Source organism: Branchiostoma lanceolatum, chromosome 2, assembly GCF_035083965.1.
Source record: "Branchiostoma lanceolatum isolate klBraLanc5 chromosome 2, klBraLanc5.hap2, whole genome shotgun sequence".
Taxonomy (NCBI): Eukaryota; Metazoa; Chordata; class Leptocardii; order Amphioxiformes; family Branchiostomatidae; genus Branchiostoma; species Branchiostoma lanceolatum.
This window is the reverse complement of record NC_089723.1, coordinates 28,815,788-28,840,671: the sequence shown is the minus strand read 5'-3', so window position 1 is coordinate 28,840,671 and position 24,884 is coordinate 28,815,788. Positions and strand designations below refer to the sequence as shown.

The 24,884-nt window shown below is 40.4% G+C and overlaps 1 protein-coding gene across 4 annotated transcripts in view; it reads left to right on the top strand.

Moving 5' to 3' along the window:
* Positions 1-7,723, top strand: part of LOC136428424 (S phase cyclin A-associated protein in the endoplasmic reticulum-like) — an 85,084-nt gene extending 77,361 nt beyond the window's left edge. For all 4 annotated transcript variants that reach the window (XM_066417907.1, XM_066417909.1, XM_066417908.1 and 1 more), the window contains 3 exons: positions 2,318-2,509; positions 2,937-2,997; positions 6,428-7,723. In XM_066417907.1, the coding sequence (XP_066274004.1) occupies positions 2,318-2,509; positions 2,937-2,997; positions 6,428-6,507 (333 nt within the window). In that variant the 3' untranslated portion in view covers positions 6,508-7,723. The remainder of the gene's footprint in view (positions 1-2,317; positions 2,510-2,936; positions 2,998-6,427) is intronic.
* Positions 7,724-24,884: the final 17,161 nt, after the last annotated feature.

The following is a 24,884-nucleotide window of genomic DNA, read 5'->3' as shown; positions in this document are numbered from 1 at the left end:
GACCAGGGAGAAATTGTTAAATAATTCAGGCACTAGTTTTCCTGTGAGAGAGAGCCTGTACTAGTTCTGGTACTTGCACCGTGCTGGTGAAAGAAAGAAAAAGAAACGCTTTTCACACAATCTGCACGGTTGTCAAGCCGGATATTTCTTGCTACATTGATCACTTTGAGGCTGCAGCGACGGCGCCCGCTCTGCACGTGGACAGCATATGGCGCTATTCCAAATGAACAAGTTCTCCAGAAACCACGCTGTGTCTGGAGGGAGGGTTAACAATGGGAGTGGAGATCCCTTCCCGCTTCGCTACCTTTTGTACAGGAGCAGCTCAGCTCCTAGGCTGTCTGATTAGATAAGCACACCCACTGTTTATTCAACTGCCCAATTTCCAACCCTTCAGCGGGGACAGTACATGCACATCAATGCAATTAGGCAGATATGACCCAGATATGGATTATATGCAAGACAAATCTTTGGGTGTAGAATATTTGTAGAATACAGTATATCAAAGCAATAATGTCATGACATCAGTCTGGGGAGTATTGCAGATTTTGTTCAGAAATATTCCATATAAGAGTTTTGAAGACCTTGTCTTTGTTAAAATATTATAATGATATTACATCACATTATATGATTTTTTGTGATATTTTTAAAGTTCCATATATATGTAATATACATCTTCTATAGTAAGTCATACATGTAATGTTATTTTCACTTGACATACAACTTTACGTTCTTGTTGTAAGATAAAACTTTATACATGATAGATGGAAAAGAAATGTTCCAGCATTTTGCAATGAGGACTGAATTAATATATATACACTATCTACTTGAATCGTTGAAAGTAAAATCATCAGAAAAGACAGATTTTGAATTGTAGGACATTCCTCTTATGATAGGATTTTGTGAAGGTGTCATACAAAATTCAGCTGTTTTGTGACATAGAAAAGATTGCCTTGTCGCTTTCGTTTCTGTTATAGCCTTGCTGGAAATCTTACACCTGACCAAGCCTAACTTAGTATAGAGGAACTCGTGCAAGAGTTGGTACAGTGGATACATTTAGCTCAGCTTGGAAGGAATTTCAGTCAAATAACAGCTTTAACAGTAATGGGTGCAATACTAGAGTCCATTCCAAGTCACCAAGAGGGTTTTTGAATGATATTTGTAATAATTTTGAATTATTTCTAATATAAGAATATCTGAGCAACAATAGTTCTACATTTTTCTAAAAAATTGAATATGAAAATTTTAATTTATTCAAATTCAGTTAGATAGTTTAGAAACATTTTGAATGTTACTGCACAAAAATCTCTTTATTTTGAATAATTTCTAAACATCTACATGATTCTTTCAGGTTTACAAATATTTACAAAAAATGGTAGGAAATGGTAGATAATGGTAGAATGGTGATTGCCCCCATAAAAGTAGGTACTAATCCAGCCCTTCTGTCTGCTTTTGTACATCTTTAGATTTCACTGCAGGACACTGTTGGGTCCTTTGTGGAGAGCATTCTTCCCTATTCTTCGCAATGATGTGTGAATTGTAAAGAATTGTAAATAATGGTAGAATGCTGTTACCATTATTTAGAAACTGTTAGAAATATCATATTCCACATGAGGAATATTTATAAAGTTTTAGAAAACCGGAGGAATATTTATAAAGTTGAATTCACATTCAAAATATTTCTTAAGTATAAAATCTCTCACACAAATAATTACAATAGATTGAAAACATTTGTAAATTATGACAATAACAACCCTCTTGGTGACTTGGAATGGACTCTACTGTAACAATGATACTGTAATGTGACTGTCAGTATCAAATCAGTACTGTACAGTAATATTTCAGTACTGTATGTTTGCTTACGGAATTTGCAAGGTCTGCACTGAAAAATGTTTATGAAAAAAAAAACTGTAAAATTTTGAGTTAAAGGCAACCAAAGCAATATTAGGGCAAAAAAATGGAAATAAAAAATGCTGAAATCTTTATGGTAGTGACATTTACTAACATTGTTTGGCACATTTGCGTAATAACTTCATACTTTTAGGATTTTAAAAACGCGGAAAATCATACCATACGATGATCCCCTTAGTTTCACAAGCCAACAGAAACCCCGGCCACGATTTTCAGTGAGTTCTCACATCGCACCAACATCCTATTTTTGCATCATGGACGTTTCTATACATTGTGATAGTGTTGTTTGAACTTATCAGGTATAGAAACTAATCAGGTAAATAAATTTACTTTCAAAATCCGATTTTTTTGGACCCTACTATTGCTTGGGTTTCCTTTAACAGTTTCTGTGACCTTCCTCCTGCTGCAGGTGATAGTGCAGTCTGGCCGCACCCCCACCGTACTACAGCAGCTGTGCGCGCTGCCCTTCCAGTACTTCAGCGACCCACAGCTCGTGGCCGTTCTGTTCCCGACACTCATCTCATGCTGCTACCAGAACGAACAGAACAGGAAGATCTTACAACAGGAAATCAGCTCATCCCTATTGGCCACATTCATCGAGGTGTGTGCATACAATATTTTTCACTCATCAGCACTATCTAGTATCCAGATACAATGTGTCATAAAATGTGTAGTTGCTGACAGATGTTTGACCATTTTTGTACCTTCCTCTTGAATTTCAATCTGTTCAAGACTACTTGATACATCTCTATCAATAAGACACAATACAAATATTATCATAATGGAAATGACTATTCAAGGTAGCACAGGCATTGACATTGACTGTTTCCCATTGTACCATCATAGTAGTTTCATATGACTTAGTCATATCATAGTACATGTACATACTGTCATACTGTCATATCATAGTACATATTGTCAAAGCATGAATTGATATGGTATCTTGTCTTCTTTAATTACAACAAATTTGTTCTAACTGTTACAAAGGTGTAGACATTTAAATGAAACCGAAATGCTACGTCTTCCAGGGAAGAATACAAGACAGCCAACAGCAGATCCTACTGCCATCTAAGAGACCCAAAACATCAGGTATGTGGAAAGGAAAGTCATACATGATAATTTTTAATGTTCAATGTTCGGGTTCACTAACATGATGATCAAGTGGAATGAATTGTGTTCAGAAATTACTCCTAACTAGGAAATTCTTTTTGCAAGGATTCTAGTATGTTTTAGATCTTCGGTGAAAGTTTTGAGAGGGAGAGTCGCCGTGTCCAATGCATATTATGTACATAGCTTGTCACATAACTGTCGAGTCCAGGGCTGTCTCCAGCTTTGAATATTTTTTCCGTCTCACTCATTGTTTGGGAGTCCTTGTTGTTAAACACAAATTTAATACATTTTCATCAATTTCATGCCATGAAGTTCAGATTGTGGGGATGGACAGGGCGACATTTTTTCTTCGTCCCAAGAAGCAAATTTCCATCTAAAGAATAAGGGATCGCTTCTGGAGACACACTGCTGAATCACAGCTAACAACGTATCTCTTCAGACAGTTCAAAACTACCAGTTTTACATATCCCGTCCTTGAGCCTTGGTGTAAGACTGTGAGGTAATCCACTTGTTGGCATGCATGTCCCCCAGACTGGAACCTATAAGGCCAGTGGTATAAGCTTCTCAGCCCTACAAGGTGTAGTGTGTCTGGGGGAGCGCATGTTTGGGTATTATGTGTAAAGGGAGTCATGTCTGTCTGCGGACTGTTGACAAGCCCAGCATGTCTCCTGTTGCTGACAGACTGGAGGGGATGGCTTTTCCTTCCCACACCTACGTTTGTTTTCACACAAAACAGGCCGACTATTCTAGACCCTGAGACTCTTTTGGGGGTACTTACAACGTACATGTACATCTTGACACCTTATGGCGGTATGGATCTCACACATGTGCGGTGTGCCCCACACCTTGATGCAGCGGGCAGACATCATTAAAAAAAATCTTTCCATGAGCTGACAATGGTCCAAGAAAAATGTCAGTGTTTCTTTGAACTTAAATCGGGCAGAGGAGTTAAGATTTTTTATTAGTGTGAACATTTGGTTAGTTTTCGATATTCATTTCTTATTTGTTAAAAATATTGAAGACAGAAATTAAACAATAGAGGACAGAATTTACGTATACCTTAAAATATGGATGTGGTTCTAGTCCGTTAGCACGAGTTAGTTAAACTTTGGTGTTCAGTCAATTAACTAGTAGTCAATTTGACCAGTATGTACCTGCACATATACTTGCTTTCTGGCAACAGGCACTTGTATGATTCTTGTGACATAGAAATTTAAAGCCATAGACTTGACTTTGGAAAAGAGAGGAGGTATATAGTATCATTTACCTCTGCTGTGAACCTCCCTTTCCCAGCGAGGATCCATTGTGAGAATGGTTGGTACCATGATGGTTAACAGAACAGGTGATGAAGGAAACTCCCAGCGAGCCCAGGGCAAGGCCAGCAGTTTGTTTGTACAGACCCTCTCCATCCCCCTCCTGAACCTGCCCTGGAAGGGAGAAGGCATTCTTGGCATGTGCTGGCCAACCCCAGTGTTTATTGTTTATGGCTGCGTGGCTCCAGGTCTTCTGCTGGAGACACTCCAATCTGTGTCTGGGGAGGGCTGTCCGCCCCACAAGGGCAGAGGTAGTGCCCCGTGTGACCTCCCTGTTCTGGGTGGGCTGGGCCCTGTTCCTTCCACTTCTCCCTGGAGACGGGAAGTGGTGGGGAGGGATTAGGATCCCTGACTTACCTTTCATCAGCTTCTGCTGGATGGGGAAACTCAAGGGGAGGAACTACAAGGGAAATGGGAAAGGCAAGAGGTTAGTAGTACGGCCTTTACTGGTGGTTAGGAGGATCGTTTGTTGTTGGTAGAGTCTAGATAGGACCTGAAACATTATATCCCAGCTTTCGCCACAAAAAATACAGGACTTGCCAATTAGAGGCCGTCTCCAAGACCCGTCCCTCCATCGGAAATTTGCTTGTTAGGACAGTCAAAAATTTCACCCTGTCCGTTCTAAAAAAGTCAGAAATTCATGACATGAAATCGATGAAGATGTATTTTCATAAGCTTATAATGACAGATTTAGCAATGAAAATTAACAACATGGCTTCACAAACAATGAGTGGGACAGAAAAAAAAAATAGCCGAAGACAGCCCTGGTCCTACAGACCAAGGAGGTTTGACTTCTATACCAATTAGGTTTTCTTTGAAAGGTTCTTCAGAGTGTGTGTGGAGAGCGTATCATGTAGGGTTTACCTTAAATCCATTTAATATCTAGGACCTGAAACATTATATCACAGCATTTGCCTCAAACAGAAAATACAGGACTCGCCAATTAGAAGTGTCCCACTGATGTCTGGGCTAAGGGTTGTCTTGGAAAGATTCTTCAGGCTGTGTGTTGAGAGCAGGATTATACCTTAAATCCTTCTGTTCGGGGGTCTTTCACCAGCCACTGCCAGATACATGACAGGCTGTTCAGTTACATGTAAGTTCACCCAGGGCTGTCTCCAGCTTTAAATTTGTTTCCGTCCCAGTCATTGTTTGGGAGCCAATGTAGTTAATTTTCGTTGTTTTTCTTTTTCATCGAAGTTCAGATGTTCTTGACTGACAAGTTGAATATTTTTTCCGTGCCAACAACAAGCAAATTTTTGTTGGAGGGACAGGTCCTATGATCCAGGAGACAGCCCTGAGTTGACCCCAAGAAAAAGCAATCATTTGCGTATCAATATCAGGTATCCCTCTAATAAACTGATTATAATAACTGGTCTATTTATGTAAGCCGTGGCTTCACTCACTAACTCATAGATATTGTTATTCAAGAAAATTTTTTTGTTTTTAAACTTGGGGCAAGGCAGGCTTTTGCCCAAGACCTGGGGTTATGTGTATGTTTTTGTAACAGGTCTTACTAGGGACATGGCGTCTGGTTACATAGCTGTTTACAACACATTCTGGGGTACAATAGACTCAAGTGAGCCTTGCCGTCCTGTGTCCCAAATGTTTGGATGTCCATGGGAACTGCACTGGTGTCTGATGAGGCATGTTGTTGTTGATGAGGATTGTTCAGTTAGTGTGTCACCCTCCACGTACACCCTCTACAAACCATGGTTATAATGATTGAGCCATGTAGTACAATCGTAACAATGTACAAACTTGCTGGGAAGTTCTGTGTTGTTTGGTTGGACCCTTCGTTTAAGCTTCAGCCTACTATTTGACATTCATTCCACAATAGCAAATTGAGAGCAATTCTTGGGACAGTCCGTGATGTGGCGTACAAAATTCAGTAGTGTTGTGACAGAAACCACTGCAGCTGTAGTTCCTTGTCGAGGGTCGTCTCTGTCATAGCCTCATTGGAAATCCTACCAGAAATATTATATCACAATTGACTGTGACTTAAACAGGTGCAAAATATTTGCTTACTTAAATTCCATTTCTACTGTTAAAGAACTTTCCTTTCCATCTTTTAATGTGAGTTATATTTCCTGATGCAGGTGTGAACATAACGGTGTTCTCGGCAAGGTTTCCTCAGCACACATGGGAAGACGCACTCAAGTACTTCACCCCATCCTGATGTGAGCTGTCGTGAGGTGGTACACACATAGACAACAACCAACTATTCCCACCTACCTGACAGCTACTCTCCAAGCAGAGGTTAGGCTCCAGCTTGTTTTGGGCGTCTTTTTAGGATTTTTTTGTCAGGATTTCTACTTTGTCAGGCTATCTTTTCGTCTGTCAACCAAGCATTCTTTGTCTGACATCAAGAAAACCTGACAAAATAGAAAGCCCAACAAAAACACCAAAAAAGACGTCCAAAACAATCTGGAGCCTCACCTCTGCTTGGAGAGTACATGACAGAACTAGTTACAGTGTCCACCGTCAACTCAAAAAGTGAACGAGAATCATGTGGAATTTTGTAATTTCTGATGTGTTTAGTTCTTCAGTTTTGTAGTTTATATTTTGTTACTTAATGTACATTTTGTACATAAATATTTTCTAAGGTTTTGTTTCATTCCATGATGTATAAAGTATTTATTTTCCAGTGGATTGGTGTGCATACCTTATTTGCATGGACTTGATGCACTAAACGATTTTGTTCTTGAGATTGTCACTGTTATACAGATACATGTACCTTTGTATCAACTGTTAGCTACAGTTCAAAATTGCAGGACCATTTAGTCCTGTCATATTCTGAATGATTTCCAGAGACTACATGTAATATTACATGTATAAGAAACAAGGGTCTATTTATTTTCCTCATTCTATATCAAGTGGTTCTGTTATGTTTTTTTTTACCTAAGGGTATCTATACACCCTTGTCTTGAAGTTTTGTTTTTTTGTCTTCTTCTTAAAAGGTGATCGTTAAGCTTTTCAATATGTTTTCTCTTCTATGCACTTTGATTTCTTGTTCGATGCTTATGACCCTTATTTTCTACTGTATATAATGTTTCCTTCCTTGCTAATGCCTTTTCAATCAAACCTTTACAAAGTCACAAAGAAACAAGAGAAAACGTATTTATCCTAAGCAATTAAGTGCACGTTTATTGGTTTATTGTGAAGTTGACTGTATCTACAATGTACATTCCTTTTTGTGTGCAACGCATCAAACTAAAGTGCATACAAACCTATCAGAAAGTTGGATGTCTTTCAACACAGAGTGATTTCCATCCACCAAGTTTTAAATGCTGAATCAGATGTATTACATGTATGTATATTGTGGAATTATTTGGAAAGAAGTACAGTCTACTGTATTTATGTCTCTACAAATAAACAAAATGATCATATCAAAATGTCTTGTCTCAAAAACTGTCATTTTTGTGTAGTCTTACTTAAGCGTAACATACTTCCCCTGACTTTTAGAGGCCCAAATTGTAAATGATAGAAAAGTCTTTTAATTTTTGGTAATTTTGGATGAATTTACTTCTGGCTGCATGTTTTTCATAACTGTATATAAGTTTCACCTGTGAAGGACTGATAAATTCATATTTTCACTCATATCAACAATATAGTCAGTTGATATGTGAATAATGCACAAATTTTTGATACTCCAGTTTAATTTTGAACCTTGGTATCCATGGAGAATGATATTTGGTACTTTTGCTGGATTTATGGATGAAATGAAGAGATCACATCTTTGTCTCGATGGTCGTTCTGTGACCATATGGGGACTTGAATGTTTTATGTATGTGTCCTCCTGTGTTTTGATGTGGTGTAATAACAACACTTGATAGCATGCATTTTAATCCTTGTCACAGACATTACCCTGTGATTCTGCATAGCTTGCCCCTGCTGTACCATATTCCCACCTGCCCCCCTGTAACACGATACCCCCCTGGTCTCTCCTGCACTACACCAGTCAGGCATGCTGTAATCCGCAAAGCCGATCTGGTATACATATATATATATATATATATATATATATATATATATATATACATCGCAGCATATCTCGTTCTCACGTATTTAGACTGCATATCTCATGGCGTACTGTTGAGAATACGTCAGGTCCCCAGTATTCATGAATTAGTGATTGCGCAGGCGAGAGAAATGTTTGTTTGGAAATATCAATGGGACCTAGAAAAGCTTCAGGCAGCAGCCAATGGTTTTCCCACCTGCCCATGACAATGGAAGAGGTGGTTGAATAAAACCTAGAATTCCTCCTACACGTATGCTCAATGTTGGTAGAAGCAAAAAGAAAAATGTGAGGAACCAGGTTATCTCACTGAAGAGCTAATCTTCGATCATCTTCCACTGGTCTAGACAGAAAAGCAAGAAACAGTTTTTACAGGTTTATTGTATACCAGGAAAATTCCCTAGCTCTTTTCAAAAGTGTCAAGCTACCATTCCAATAGCCTGAATTCAATCAAGCCTCCTGTGACCGCTCGCCGCCCTGTAGCCGCCTCCCAACCGCGAGGAGGGGACAGAAATCCCCGGACAGCTGGAGTTTGTGTTATACAGACTACCATTCCAATAGTCATAGTTTTAGAATAGATGAGTATTATTGTGTTCATTACTTTATCATTGTACCATGTACAACTGTCCTGCAATATAGTTCATTCATATATAGATTTTTTATTCACAGATTGGTAGGTAAGAAAACTAAAGCAACATAGCAACCATTCATATGCTACAACAATGTTTAAGAAGTCAACCCCCCCTTTGAAGAACACAGACCCTTCAAACAGAATGTCTCAGATAATGAATTGCCTCTGTGCTGAGGGAGGTCTCCTATATTGTGTCTTCTGTTGAACCTCTATCGTGACCTCTACCCCCTGAGTTACCCAGGTTACAACAGGTGCCTCCCACTGGGGTTAACATGGCCACTGGTTATTCTTCTGAGGTTGCATTTGTTGTGTGGGTCTGGTAAAAGGTCATTAATGAGAATTCTGTATCTGTGAAGAACCCAAATATTCCATTCATAGGACTATCAAAGACTACCACAGAAGGGCAGACAAATTGCAACATTCACTTGAAAGTTCATCTGTGTTGGTAGTAGAAGTCATTCTGGATCAAAAAGATTTCAAAATTGAAATGTAATTGGACATACCCAAATTTTAAGAACATTGCAACATTGCAGATAGCTATATCTGCATCAGCCCTAAAAGTACCCCAGTTCTACAAGAAGAATGCAGAATCCCTTTTGGGTAGTGACAGTTCTTTTTGTTTCCAGCCTTGTTCTTCTAAGGAGGTTTAAAGATTTAGTTCTACCCCTTCCAATCCACATTAGAAGACATTGCTAGTTACTAACAAGTTATAGCTGCTCAAGATTTTGCTTCTTATGGTTACCATGACTTGATAAGTGTTGCAGTTAAGTCTGGTATGACCAGACTATAACGTGATCAAATTCACTTGTGTGTCGCAACAGAGATAGTTAGATGAAATGTATTTGGAGAAAACTTCAAAATCATCATCCCAAAAACCTAAAAGAGTAGAGTATGAGGAAGACTTGAATATCCTTTTCATTTAACTTTATACGTTTGTGAAAGTGCGCTGAACGTGTAATCTTTCCCGAGTGAAGTGTGTATGTGTGGAAATGATAGCTGCCTTCACAGATGCTTGAATACAGGAAAAGGCGCATAATGTTTTAATGGAAATTCTTGTGAATATAAAACTGCCCATTTTAACACAAAACCCTCCTGTAGAATAGAAATTGAGTCTGGATAAGTTGTGAAATGGAATGTGCAGTAAACATGATCCAGTGCCCACTACACTATAGTGTTATTATGCACATACTCAAGCACATGGCACTGAGCAAAAAAGGTCTTGATATATGTATTTTTCAGCTTGGAAGAATGCAGAAAATCGAATCAAACACATTTTAGGCATCAATATATCATTGAGGTGGAATGGAATGGTGAAGAATTTGTGATCCGATGGTGTGATGTGAGAACACAACCCATTTTTGTGTGTTGTGCAGAATTAGAAATTGGTGGACTTAACCGAATGATTTTTACGGTCCTAACTAAGATGACTTCAGAAATGAGGTTGTTTGTGGGCAATCGTCTCTGTTCTGATCCAAGAAACAGTGTCTTAGCTATGTTTGGTTCATGGAAAACCTGCCTATCACTAACACCTCCAAATAAGGAATGGTTTTAGAACTCTGAATAGAAGTATCTTAAATGAAAGTTACTTCTGATGACATATAGACTGTATAAGGTAGGAATTTTCACGACGTCTGAAGAGTATCCATTTAATCTTTAAGACTACGTTTGAATCTATTGGTTGTACAAATGTGGTGATATTTGAAAACTGCCATTTTGCAGCGACGAAAAACTAACTAGTACTAATCTTGCTTTGTGATAGCATAATCAATGGGTAAGTCCGACGAGTCCGAAGTTTTCATTCACACTTCTACCAATTAGATCAGAAAGCATGTCATTTTCACGTTTTAAGAGAGAACCGCGCTTTCTAGTACAAGTACTAAACAGAGTTAAAGACGAACTGACATCAACATGATTGGTTGAACAGCCATGTTGATCTCAAAGATAAACCTTGCCTGACGTATTCTCATGATCTTTTTTTCTCTCACAACTAACGTCACATTTGTTTCCTTCCTATCTATTTTTCCATGATTACGTTGATAATCTTGAGTGTGAAAGCATCAAACAAAAAAATACCATTAAATGCAACCAGCCAAGAACCAGTAACCAGTAACAACATTCTTGTTACTGCAGGCGGTTGTCATGATCATTTGTGTAATGCTAGGGAAGATCTGAAAACACCTGTCAATTCAACACACCATAGCATCTGGTAGTCACCATTATACTAGTACCCCTTTGCGGGCTGGGAAAACAGTGCAAATTGGCCATAATAGTTAAGATATGCCTTCCGTGGTCAGTTAAACTCCTTAACAAAGTGTTCTACCGTTTGAACGTCTTTCTCAGTAGTTTCCCCAGGCCATCGTAACGTAGGGTCTGGTGGAGACCAAGCATCTGTATCAACAGTTCGATAACGGTGGCGCTGCCAAAGTTTGCCAGGATCGGAAAACTGAACGTTTCTATCTTTTCCGAAACAGGCATAGTCTAACTAGCATTACTCTCCAAGCAGAGGTAAGATCCGGGGTATTTTCGACGTATTTTCGCGGTATTTTGCACGTCTTTCTACTTTTCCGTTTTTAGTTGGGTCTCCCTCCTCTTACCCAACCAAAAACAGAAAAGTAGAAAAACGTACAAAGTGCCGCGAAGATACGTCGAAAATACCCCGGATCTTACCTCTGCTTGGAGAGTAACTAGTATCCCCTTATTCTGTATTTTGGCCTTCTTTACACTATTTTCCCAGGGCACAGGAGGGTCTGGTGGGGACCAAGCATCTGTATCAACATCTCGATAACGGTGGCGCTGTTTGTCCGGATCGGAAAACTGGAAGTTTTCTGTCTTTTCCCAAACAGGCAGAGTCTTATTAACATCCCCTCGTTACCCTCGTTAACAGTGGAGAAACTTCCACATGTCACTGTGATAACTGGTAGTACTAATCACGCGTGTGACATGCGCGATATCGCGTTACTAACGCGACCTTACACGGTGTCAAGGCTTTTGATGTGGGTGGTTGGCAAAATAGTTTGTCCATGGTGTCTTCTGGAGGTCACTCTCAATGAAGATTGTCAGCTACAACATTCCGCCCGCAGTTGAAGGAATGGGGGCGTACCGATATTTAAAATTCCTCCCAATTAAGTCAACCACATGTCTTGTAGAAATATTTTCCGGTTGATTGAAGAGCGGAGGCAATGGTTTCTTTTACCCAAGAGTGTTCTGACGTACATATATAAGTGCATCAAATGTCACTTTATTATGGATTTTGTTCAAAATACTGTAATAGATGCTACATGTAGAAATCCAGTGTGCTTTGTCTTTACGAGTACACAATTGTGACAATACAGTGTGCGGACCGCTGGATACATAAGTGAATATTTAGATGTAAGAAACTTTAGATCAAACAGTAGTTGAAATCCATATAGTGATATATACATTGTAATGTTGATTGCTATGTTTAAAATAACTCAAAATTATCGTATATACTCTTGTGTATTTTGTATAGTTAAATCATTGTATTTTCTGTGTTAATATGTATCATTAGATAACTTGCATTTACTGTGTTAGTTGTTTGAAGAGGACCTTGCGAAAGTCCATGTACTTTTGTTGTATCAATAAAGTTCTGTATAATCTCAAGTAACAAATGATGTTAAGAATCCATGAACTGTGGGCGATGAAAAGTCTGACTTTGATAAGATTAAAGACTTTTGACTAGTTATGTGTCCACGAATAAACGGACAATAACGGATAAAGGATCCTTCCAATGCAGACGTACAGGAAATACGCTTTTTGTCGTAAATCTTGCCATTAAATCTATTTCAACAATTGAGTTCACTGGGGTTATGTATACGGCTGGTTTTTGACGTGTTTTAGGCGTTTTTATCGGGCTTTCGACTTTGTCATGTGTTTGTGTGTGAGTTTTTTGTCGTGTGGGTTGGTGAGACAAAAAAAAAACATGACAAAGTATATTTTGTTTCAATAGTAGATGGGCTTCATAAGTATCCAATAGAGATGAGACACACCAAAAGAAGTTAAGGAGTTCATCACTGTACAAGTGAGTTTGCGACAAGTCTGCGAATTCTGTCCTTACATCGCAAACTGTTGACCCAATGGCGCGAAAGTACGCATGGGCCTTGTCAACTTTACGACGTGTCTTCGATGGTATATTCAATAGATCCTCGCGACAGTCGTGAATGTGTTGTACAAAATTCAACTCTCTTGAGAGGGAAACGTTGTCGTAGATTCCTGTCAACGGTCGGTTCTTTCCTTGCTGAAAATTCTACTACAAAAAAAAAAAAAACTCGCACGACATATGTGCTCCCGCCGTAAGGCTGTCCAAAGCTGAGATTTTTATGAGGTGTCAATATCATAATAAATGGGGAAATTCTCACGCCAGTTGACGTCTTGCAGCGGGCGAAAAGATTATTCCACCAACTCTCATTTTTCATTTTAAATCCAGGATTGGACGAGTTGACGCGTCTTGATCCCTTTATCCTAACAGATGGCGGGAATGGAGTCCCAGGGCTAATATATCTGAGCTAATTTTCAGCACAAATTTTGGCCTCCAAAGCTGCTTTTTATCCATGTATTCTGTCACAACTACCAAAACCCCACAAATTTGAGAAAAGGTGGGACATTACGTCTTCCATTGCTTACAAAAGGGAAGTAAAACCCTTCAGACATTGCTATAGACAATTACGTTTTTACAATTTAGTTTAACTGCTTTTATACTTATTTTGTACCTTGTTCGTTTATCTATGTTATTTGTAATTAGCCCTCGGGCAGGAATTTGCAATAAATTTATCATTAAACATTTCTGTCGAAATAAAACCAGCTTCTTTTGGAAATTATTTCGAAGCAAAATACATGTCGTTGACAAGCTAAAATATACATCTAACGTAGCAGGTATGTGAATTGTATGCTAACCACAAATCTTCAGTTTGGCCTTACTCGAAGTTCTTTGAACTGTGTGAAATGCCAGGATACATAAATGTTGGAATAGACAAAACTGGACATTCGTCTTACAAATCTATTTCTAAGACATTGCCAAAGCTTATTTTCATAACCTTCTTGAGTTTACAGATTCAACCGTCAACAACGGAACGCATCAGTGTTACCGTATAAGGCCACGTGTTTAAATGAATAAAATTGAATAAAACTGAAAAACAGTTTATACGCGTGAATTTTTCTCAAGGTCCTGTGTCAATAGTATCAAATTATGTACATGCCGCAAGTGTAGAAAAATTTAGCACGTTTCATTAGTGTATATAGTGACAAAACGCATGAACTCCATATGCATATACAAGTTCATTATAGTTACGTGTATAAGAATTTTTCACATAGGTCAATTGGGTGAGAAAATCATTCAACAAAGTTGTATAGAAAATGTATTAATTACAAAACATTTAGATAAACTAGTCTGTGGGCTTCTTTGATCTTATGTTTTATGTCAAAACGTGTCGATCATGCTAGCTACTAACACGGCGACATATTGGCAAGATGGAATGTGTAGCAGGTAATTTCTTCATGAAAGTTGGTCGATTTTCTCGTTATATGTGCTTTTCTACAATATGGATTGAAGTGTAACTTTCAAATTACGATGGACAACGCTGGCGACTTTATGACTTGTTTTCTGTTTATAGTATTTGTTTAATTTGAATATATCCTTGACGACCTGCAACAACAATGGCAGGTTAACATTCTTAATTTTACTTTTACTAGCCTGAGCTTTGCTTCACACTAAATGAATCTTGTGAAAACTATTAAATCGTACATAGTCATTCATAGGATGCATTAAAAAGATTTACGTGTATACTTGTAGTAGACCTTACTAAAGTCGCTGTACTTTTATTGTGTCAATAACGATTGTTGTTGTAACTACAACACATAACATAAGGCAAATGTTACAACGTGTTTCTGCTGTAATAGAAGTTGGTTGTGACTTAAACCTAGAAAGTTCCCTACGTAACCATTCTTTGATCTGTCCACACGTGATCGATTTTATTCGAGATTGGTGCATACATATGTTCTTCTTCTTCTTTACTGCTTAGCCTCATATCTGAGATTATCAGCAGTTGCGCATGGGTTAGATACAACACAAGTGTCCGGAACAAGTAAAACGAAGGGAAAATAAAGGAGAGGCGCTACTGATGTTCTATCAGTAGGTCAGAATATAAACCCTTTCATTCACCTGATTATAAAACCAGCAATATTAGATTTCTCCTAAAAACTTACGTTGCTTCACGACATACAGTTCCGATATTACAACCTTTGACAATTATTGATACTCATGAATATACATGTATGAAACCTGTTGATCAAAGTTCTGCGTTGCTAGTCCATAGTTTATAAGGCGATCTATAACTTATTAGAAGAAGATTAGCCAGCAGACATCAAACAAAGGAACTAAAGATTAGTTTGGAGACTTGTCAGAGAGGAAATAATTCTGTGGCGGTCTCCGCACCTCAGAAGAGGTATGTGGGTGAACACGACTAAGAAGTAAATCTTTCAGTCTCCTTGGTCTGAAGGGGATGTCTTCCGTTGGTTTCTTGTAGGAGAATAGTCTGAGGGATTAAGACGGCTCAGACATTCCACTTCGGGGTTTACCAAGGCTACGACTCTGCGCCAAGAGTCTGGAAACCACGGTACAAAACATGCGAACAGAGGCATGCCGCATATGGCCATGGCTACGTTGCACCTTCACCTGTTACTGCTGTACTTGTAATGGCTGTGCTGCCATTTCTGCCAAAAGATGACGTTTCTGTCAATAAAAAAATTATTGTAAATTCACAGTAAACCTTGGTGTTGAAGAAAATTACAAGAGAAAGTAGTCGGATGTTCGTGTTTTTAAAACGCTAGTTCGGCACGAAGTAGTTCGTGTAACTATGGTAACGCACAGCCTCGCAAGTCTCGCGCATTCCTCGTGCGTGTGCTGTGCAGGGAGCGCGGTTTGGACGGGCCTGTCAGAAGACCGAACGCAACGGCGCAAACACACCACGGCATTCCGAGCTTGATTAGCACGCGATTGTTTGCGCTGATGCCGGTGCCAGATAAGACCCAGCCGGCCGGCGCGGCTGGGGAGACGACCCGACGCTCACAGGGCCTACACCTAAACACTGGCGATGCACAGGCGATACTTTCCCGATAACCGACGGGCCGACCCAAATATGTGGCAACACCCGGAATAACTTCAAGGAGATGTTTTGGGTTAAAATAACGGATAGAGCCTGTTTTGTTCTCCTTTGTTGTCGAGAAATAGCAATGTTTCCCGCCTCCGTGCTGCTCCACCCAGTGCAAGCCCTCTCTGACACTTTGTAAACGTATCCTTGTTGTCCAAAATAATGCTGGCGCCAAAACTCAAACAACAGCGGAGCCACACAATGGTGCGCCGGGCTCGCCGTGCACCTGAAGTTCAGATTCCAAGACGGAACAGAATTTCCTGGCGGCCAAGCATGGTTGTGTCACCCGGGCGGGCGACCTCTCATACCGACGGGGTTACGGTAACTAGGCCCCGGTCTGGCGGTAATGATATCATAATTTGTTGACAGAGTCAAGATAAACTTTACAAGCATCCCTTACGTACATTCCCAATTAAACACTTCACTCGATGGGCATTTACTCAAGAAGCATAGGGTCTGGGAAAGTCCAAGTATAGGTCGTTTTACCAGCACACTGGGACAACTACATATTCAAGTGACGCGATGCTTGGCTGCAATCTAGAACGGACGGCCTTGATGTCGACTAGTGACCGGTAGGTGTCGGGTGATCTCCAAGCAGATGTATGATTTCGGCCTGTTTCTGTACATGCTTTTCCCTTGTCTTGTATACGTCTTTGAAGACAATGAGTATTTTAGCCTTGTATCCATTCGTATTTAGCCCCCGGCCCCTTTAAAAAAAAACTTTGCTATTTTTGAACGTGTAGTGGAAAGGGCAACCACGGAGAGGAAGTATGGATGGTTATCGGGCTATTTTTTCCGAAACACCGGACGCCTCAAAGAAACAAGCCAAATCCGCCACGCATCTGCTTGGAGATCCCATATCGGAGTTTCCCGCCAATTTCTCCACAGGGTACAAGAAGTCCACTCCATTAAATGTCCATCAGGGCGGTATCTTCACGCCCATGAACAAACAAGCGGACGCGGGGGCCGCTGCACATGATGTTCACTCAAGTTTTTCCACCTTCTCCTCTTCTTGAGTTAAAAGGAATCCTTGAGTATACGACTAGATACCGTAGGAGTCGCAGACATAAGATAGAGACACCGGCGACTCTCCGAAAGTCAAAAGAAACAGAGACGTCTATATTGAGATTACAGTATTGTGACAACTTGACGAACATTTGTTGCAAAATACAACGTTGTTTTCTGAAGAAGAAGAAATGAAAGAACGCGATAACATCTTCCTAAAGTAGTGCTGGAGTTGAACCTCTGCCTATAAACTTCTACAAAGCGGTACATTTTTCATCACAAGAAAGCTGTACGACACAAGCACTACTGTCCCAGGAATGTTCCCAAATTGTCGTAAATCTATCGTAGTACGAATACGACAGCGCCATACAGCTGATGTTTTCATGAAATTCATTCATGGGTAGTACTGTAGATAAAACTTGACTTGTGCTACCTTTGTTCCCACAAACACGTGTATCAAAATGACTTGTGCCAAATATTCAAGCATTTAGGGGGATTGAAGTTCTCTCAGTGCTTTTCTACAGTATTCTTTCCTACTGATCGAAAAGAAACAATCTCTTTCCTACACATCAACGTAATGACTAATAAGGCAAGTGCCTGTGTGTATCGCGTGCTCTAAAACACACGTGACGAGAGATGAATCTAAGGAGAAAGAAAAGCGGAGCTACGTTCACGTTATGATGTTGGAGGAATGAAATAAAGTAGAAAATATAGATGGGAAAGAAGCGAATGGGTGTGATCGGGAAAGGTATGAGATATCGAGATTGTGATGTTGTTGCGTCATTCTCAAGAGACAGTTGCCTTTCAGCAAAGAAGCTGTGACACTGTGGCGTATGGCACAACTAGGCATTCCTACATACTGTAATGGTCATGATCTGTCGACGAATCGCGCGCCACGCTCTGTCTAGTTCATATTGTGCAATCTCTTTGCAACAGCGTACGTTGGTCATGTATATATACACCTTCCTTTTATCGCAGAACTTACAGATTTTGAAAGAAGATGAGACAGGTGGAAAGAATAAATTGGAAAGATTTCATATATTTCCTACCCATACTGCGTATGGTAGATGTAGTTTCTTGATGATTTTTTAAAAACAAAAACTTCCTCTACCGGCGGATCCGCGCACAGGGAGAATCCCCAAGGCAATAGTGTGGTAAATTCCGCTTCAGTCTCTAATAAATTATTACCAAGTTAATGGACCCGATGTTGGGCTCAGGAGACGAGCCAAATGTGGTGCCGTGGGGGGACCGTGTCCGCTGGGAGGCCCGGGCTTGCTTTGAGCGCGCGCGCCGGTGAAACGTCGCCGTGCGCTAATGGATTTTTACCCTATCGAGAATACATTTAACCACGTCTGCTCCCTACTCTCTCCCGCACATATATTGTAATGTTGACGCTTTCTACATACACGGAACTGCAAGTTCGACTGCTGTACTGACTTCAATAATATTCATAAAGCAAGAAATGCTACCATATGTTGATATTTTGTGGGAAATACTAGTAATCAATTTCTTTCGGTTTAATACTCTTTCTTCCGTATGTGCTCCCATCATGTTGTTTAATCATCCCGCAATAATCTTCGAATCATGTCTACATTCATGCACGAATAATGACAATGGTAATGAGAATAACTCATTAAAAAACGGTTTGCTCTTGATGGTGCACGTGTATGTTTCTGCCTCCGGCCTTCTTTCGCTTCAGGAGGAGTGATAAATCTGGACTTGATAATCTGCGGTTCACCCTTGAATCTAATGACAACAAATTACTGGCATTAAATGGGTTAGAAGGTCCGACCAACCAGACGAGATTTCACCCAATGATGGTCGTTTTCGACCTCAAGCTCGGCGACAAGACATATTCTACATCTAACGTATCATCAAAGGGTTTCGAAATTTCTTTTGGGTGCAAAGCGGTCACCTGTGCAGATAATCTCACACAGACGGGATACTAAAGAAGAGCTCCTTAAAAGATGAGCTTTTTAAAACACGCCAACCACATGTGAGACTGTAGGGTACACCTGTGCTCCCGATAGAATAGGGTGGCAGGTGTCTAAGGCTTAGTTGTTATGATCGCAAGAAAGACTAACCTTCTTCGCAGGCCTACTCGGAGTTCCGGCGTTTATTTTGGGGAGAGCTCTGATTCGGGATTTTCAACATATATAGGCCAGATTGTAATGCCGGTGTGATCTTTTCTGCATCTTTAGAAGCTGGCCCGTATGTTGAAAATCGCGAATCAGAATTCCCGCAAAAAGGCCTGCCAAGTAGGTTAGAGAAAGAGAGCGATACTGGATCATAGAGCAACTCGCTATGACCGCAAGTTCTGGTGAAGCGGCTACTGATCTTCAAACGGTGACGTCCTTTGTTAACGCTCAGAGCGCGCCGTCAACGAATAAAGACATTAGATTTAATGCAGGGCGGATGAAGCCCAAACCGGTGTAATTTTGCTGCTTGCAATTAACGAAATTGGCGCGGTGTTTTGGATCGGGTTCGGCGCCGCTCCACCAAACAAACATCAAAACCACAAAAAAAGAAACAGTCGTGTGTAGTTACCTCACCGCAGAAACCTTCAAACATAAAAATTCTCATTTCTGAAATGGATATCTGATTCCTACTTCCCTCTTTGATGGGCAAGTCTTTGAACGGGTCAATAACATTGAGAAAAGATTAAAAGACATTGAACAAAAAAATCAAATGAAAACAGTTCGCACTCTTTTTTGTGGCATTGTGCAAGCTGTCCTTTCATCTTTCACACGTACACCTCGGAACACGTTTTCCCTTGGACAGAAAACCGGGGGGACCGAAATGCTAGTACAATTGTCTTCCCAAAATAACGTCCCCGTCCACGCGTGGTCTCCCGTGGGTACCACCGGCCCGCCGATCTCAGTTGGATTAAATATGAGCTCCGTTAGAGAATATTATTTTCCGCGTAGTTTGAAATTGCTTCGTATCATTTCGTTAATTCGTCCCTAAAGACGACCGGTCTTGTCGGGATAAAGATGGATTGTTTACGTTTGACCCAAAAATTGTTCTACCTCACAATAGAGAGGGAGTTTTCGTATGCAGAGCGCCGCTCTCTCATCTCCTGTATGACAATCGAAGTAAATATGATAGCCGAGGTGTTGGGTTACCTTTAATACTATTTACACATGAATATAAAACCGTGATTTGCTAAGCACAATAGGTACAATCTGGACGCTCTTGTGAGCTCAGAATTTACACAAAAGAAATACATGTTTCGTTGTATCTTGAATGTATAGGTTCATTTATGGCCGAGAAATGTCGACATTTACCAATACGATAGGGCGTGACAACTATGACGTTGCGGTATCTAATTCTGAAATCATAAACGTAACGACCTTTTCACCTCGTATGTGACATTCACCATTCGCGAGCTATTTTTTTCTCATTCAGAATGACGTAAGTACGACGCTACCAGGACGACCACCGTTGTTGTTCACCTTGTAGTTTGTAGTGCCTGGTGGCACACAGGGTAGCAAGTTTCCTTGCTGTGTCTGTAGCAGGGTATTTTTACAGGGAGGGGTTGCTAGCTCTTTCCCTTCAACGTGCTTGAAGCACCTCCTCGAAAATGGGACCCCTATTTTACGTCCCTTCCTAAAGACCGTTCCAGCCCCAACCGAGATGCCCTTCCCAGGATTTGAACCGGGGTCTGCTGGTTATCAACTAATTGGAACCAGAAGCTCAACTGCGAGGCTTCTACCAGTTGAGCTACAGGGATATCCTCTCTCTCACGCAGTAATGGTCGCCAACCTTCGTGTCCTTTTGTTTCCATTTTGTAATTCAATCTCACATCAGCCCTGACTGCCCTGATAAGATACGGTATTGGGAAAACGATCATGAGAGTGGCGGGAATCGATGGGACGCAGACCACGTGCCGTTATGCAGGTAGCCGAGAATACCGGTGTTGGCAGGTGGTAGCATGCCGGACAGCAAGGCTAGGCATGAAACCGCCAGGCATAGCTATTTTTGATACCAAAAGATTTACGTACAATTTACGTATAGAGTAAACAGAGTAGACAAACAACTCATACTACTACATGTAGTAGGAAATAATGATATACAAAATGATGGTAGCATGCCGGACAGCAAGGCATTTATTCCAAATTGTATCCAGTTGCTTGAGTAATTGTTACCTTGCATATCTTATTACATAGATGTCTAACCTTCATGACAAAAATGCATACATAGCTTTTTATAAAAAGAGAGGAAAAATCAGAACAATTAAGGAAGGGTATTTACATTTAAGGTGGGGCCCTCGATATCCTTTCTGTGATAATGTGGCGTTGCTTTGAACTTTGAACAAAGCGGCGTATATTGTTTAAACATAGCTAATAGGACTTTGATAGACTTTTACTGGCTTGTCTGTAAGGTAAAATCCAATGGCCATGCAATCTTTCGTATGTGTGTGTGGGGGGAGGGGGTATTGCTTGCTGTCCTATATAAAACACAATGGAAACTTCAAGATAACGAAAAACTATCCACCAAACATGTTCGATAATCGTCACATTGACACAGGTAAGGTCCCAGTTTATACGTCTTTTACTCGACCTATACAAAATGTCCTTGACAAAAGCGTAAATATGAAAGATGCATGTACGTAACAATTTGCGACTGCCTAAGAGTCGAGCTGTAACTGCAATCTTGATAATGTAGCCCATAATATCGAAATTTCATTTCCTTATACTTTGAATGTGTGGTGTGTCGACTAAGAACAAGGGGGGGGGGGGGTAATTTTAGCCTCCATAGCAGGCCTCTTGGCAGGCTTTCTTGGCTTATCATGTGATGTTTTCTTACTGTATATAAGTTCTAATTGTACCCATTTTCTGACAGTGGCCCAGCCTAAGCTATTAGCAACCAGGCACAATAATAACTGACATATATATGAAAGTCGCTGTGCTTTTGTTGTGTCAATAAAGATCTTCTATCATATAATCAGAAAATAGCGCATACTGAACAAAAGAAGTCCCGCCAAGGAGCCTGCATTGGAGGCTAGGAAACCGCCCGTCTTGTCTCCGTCTTCTAAAGCAGGAGGGATAATCAGCTTTATCTTAAGACTTTGGCCCTGCCGTTTTTGTTGTAACGATCACAGGACTGTCAACACCGTGGCAGTGTTAAGCTCAAAACACAATATTTGCACACTAGTTTTAGCTGGATCTTGAAATACACCTTTTTTTTCAAAGGTGATTATTGTGTCCAGGATTCAAATCGTGTCCGTTAGTGACGTTGTCAGCGTGCTTTAGCCGTTATCTTATGAAGAAGATAAAGCTTTGCATTGACACAACAAAAAGTACAGCAACTTTCTTACAGTCAACTACAAACTGCAAAATAGGAATACAAAATAAACGTTAACATTCTACTGAATAAGCAATAAAGGTATTATGTGTGGGTTCCTCAGACGTCCATCCATACCACTTTGCTTTACTTCTCCCATTGCGTGTCTACCTTCCTTTTGCCTTTTCGTTCGAGCCCATCTCTTTTCCTTTGTACGTATCTGTCCTATGTCCTCTGATCCTCACTTGCCTTCTTCTTGCCTGTCTGCTTCAAATCGCCCCCCCTCCCCCATACCCTTGGTGCGTTGTTCGCTCTCCTGAGCCCCTACAATTTCCTATTTTGTTTACCACCTTGCCTCTCCACACTATTTTAAATTTAATGGTTACGCACATAATGAAATTCCAAATCATTTCACGTTTACGGCTTCTGTTTCATAGATACTGATTGTGTTACCAGCGTCCTTTTAATGTCTGTTATTTGTTTGCATGAAACCCGTCTTAAAAACAAGCTATTCGTTGGGAGTGTGCCAAAACAACAGGTATCTGCTTTATCATTACATTTGTGTCCTCTTGTATAAAAGTCGGTTGATCGACAAAAAATCCTTTAAAAAGACACAAACCGTGTAAACCAAATATTTAGTACCACATCAAAGCGACGGATAAATGATGCACGTTTTTATATGGCCTGGTCGCATTCCTCGTACGATAAGTTTACGACAGCAACTTGAAGACATTCTTGGGGCAGTCGTGGTTGTGTCGTACGACATTCGGCTGTCTTGCGACTGTAGATGTTGTCGTAGATCCTTGTCGACAGTCGGTTCTGTCAAAGTCTTACTGAAAACCACACTACAGAAAAGAATCGTATGACCACTTCAAATATCCACTACAAATGAATGAAGCGGTATACTACCAAATGACTCTCAATTTATTAGAGTCTGAAGTGGAGTGTTTATTTATGTAACTGGTTGTGTGTGTGTTTACTTTGAACAAAGAAGGCTCGCCGCTTAACTGTTGACATTTTGTCTTCCATCTGCTTAGACGTTTGTTGTTACTGTGTAGAATCACCCTACCCTACTGGGTTCCTCCCGTTTTTATCATGCCGGGATAATAACGTGCTAACATAACATAATGTGCTCACGCGAACAGAGATTTTATTATGTACTTTAATACTTCATACAGAAAAACAGAGGACATTGATTTTTGTCGGTGTCTTTGTAATACCTGCCGAACAGTCATTGACTCGAATTTTGAAGATATTTTCCTCAAGCTGAAATGTTAACGTTAATGAGTTACTAACTAACTCGACTTCAGTTGGTCATATACGGTGTTGTATGGTTGTATATGGCGTTGTATTATTGTATACGGTGCTGTATGACTGTATACGGTCTTAAATGTACCACAGTGGCCAGGCAGGAGGCTGTATGTGAACCCTAGCTGCTATGAACCAAAAAGTTTTAAGAAGTCAGGGTCGTGGTTTTGTTTAGATGATCATATACGTTGTTGTATTACTGTATACGGTGCTGTATGGCTATATACGGTCTTACAGGTACCACAGTGGCCAGGTAGGAGACTGTATCTGAACCCTGGCTGCTAGGAACCAAAAAGTTTAAGAAGTCAGGGTCGTGGTTTTGTTTATTCGTGTCCGCCACTGCTACCCCACACAGGAGTAACGGATGGGTGTTCTATCTCATGCACGTCGCGCGGGATGTATAGATGTCGTCTGCAGAGAGGTAAAACTTGTTTCAGGGTTGAGCGGGATTCACGCGAAACCGCCATCCATCATGGAGGTGCCGAGCGGGGCGGCGCCAAACTTGCCTCCCCGCCATGAATTATTGACGAAGCACGGCGGGAACACGACACGTTACAGCGCTGGGAGAGAGAGGGCAGAGTCTACTGCATGCGCATTACCTGGGTAAAACCAGGTCACCCTCTGCACACCTGACCAGCTTTCTATAGCCGGGTGGAACGGTCATGACGACAAACCCACGGGAATCTAGGATTTCAGGAGGAAAGCCTTCTTTGTTACCTTGTTTCAGACAACGGGGTAAAACCAGAACATCATTGTAAGCTGCTGTGCCCCCATTTTTTCCGTATCCGTTTGATAAGTGTACACAAAAAAGAAAATAACGAATAATACTGTGAATAGAGGAAATACATCGATTGATTTATTGCTAAATAAATGTTGATAGGTTAGTTTTTCGGGTCAATTCTTTTTCATCTCATTACATTTCTGGAAACCGTATCAGTTACATGTACCACATCAAGCAAGTTACAACAACACGAATGTATTTTTTATCCGTAAATAGCACATTATGAATATTTACCCAAAACAAAATGATCAAAGAGACATCGATCGAAAAATGAAAGAAAAATAGACATCTAAATTGTGTCCTTCCCACTCAAATTCTGTCGTCGTTTCTATGTCTTTATGTTTGTTGTGTTCCGTTTTGTTTG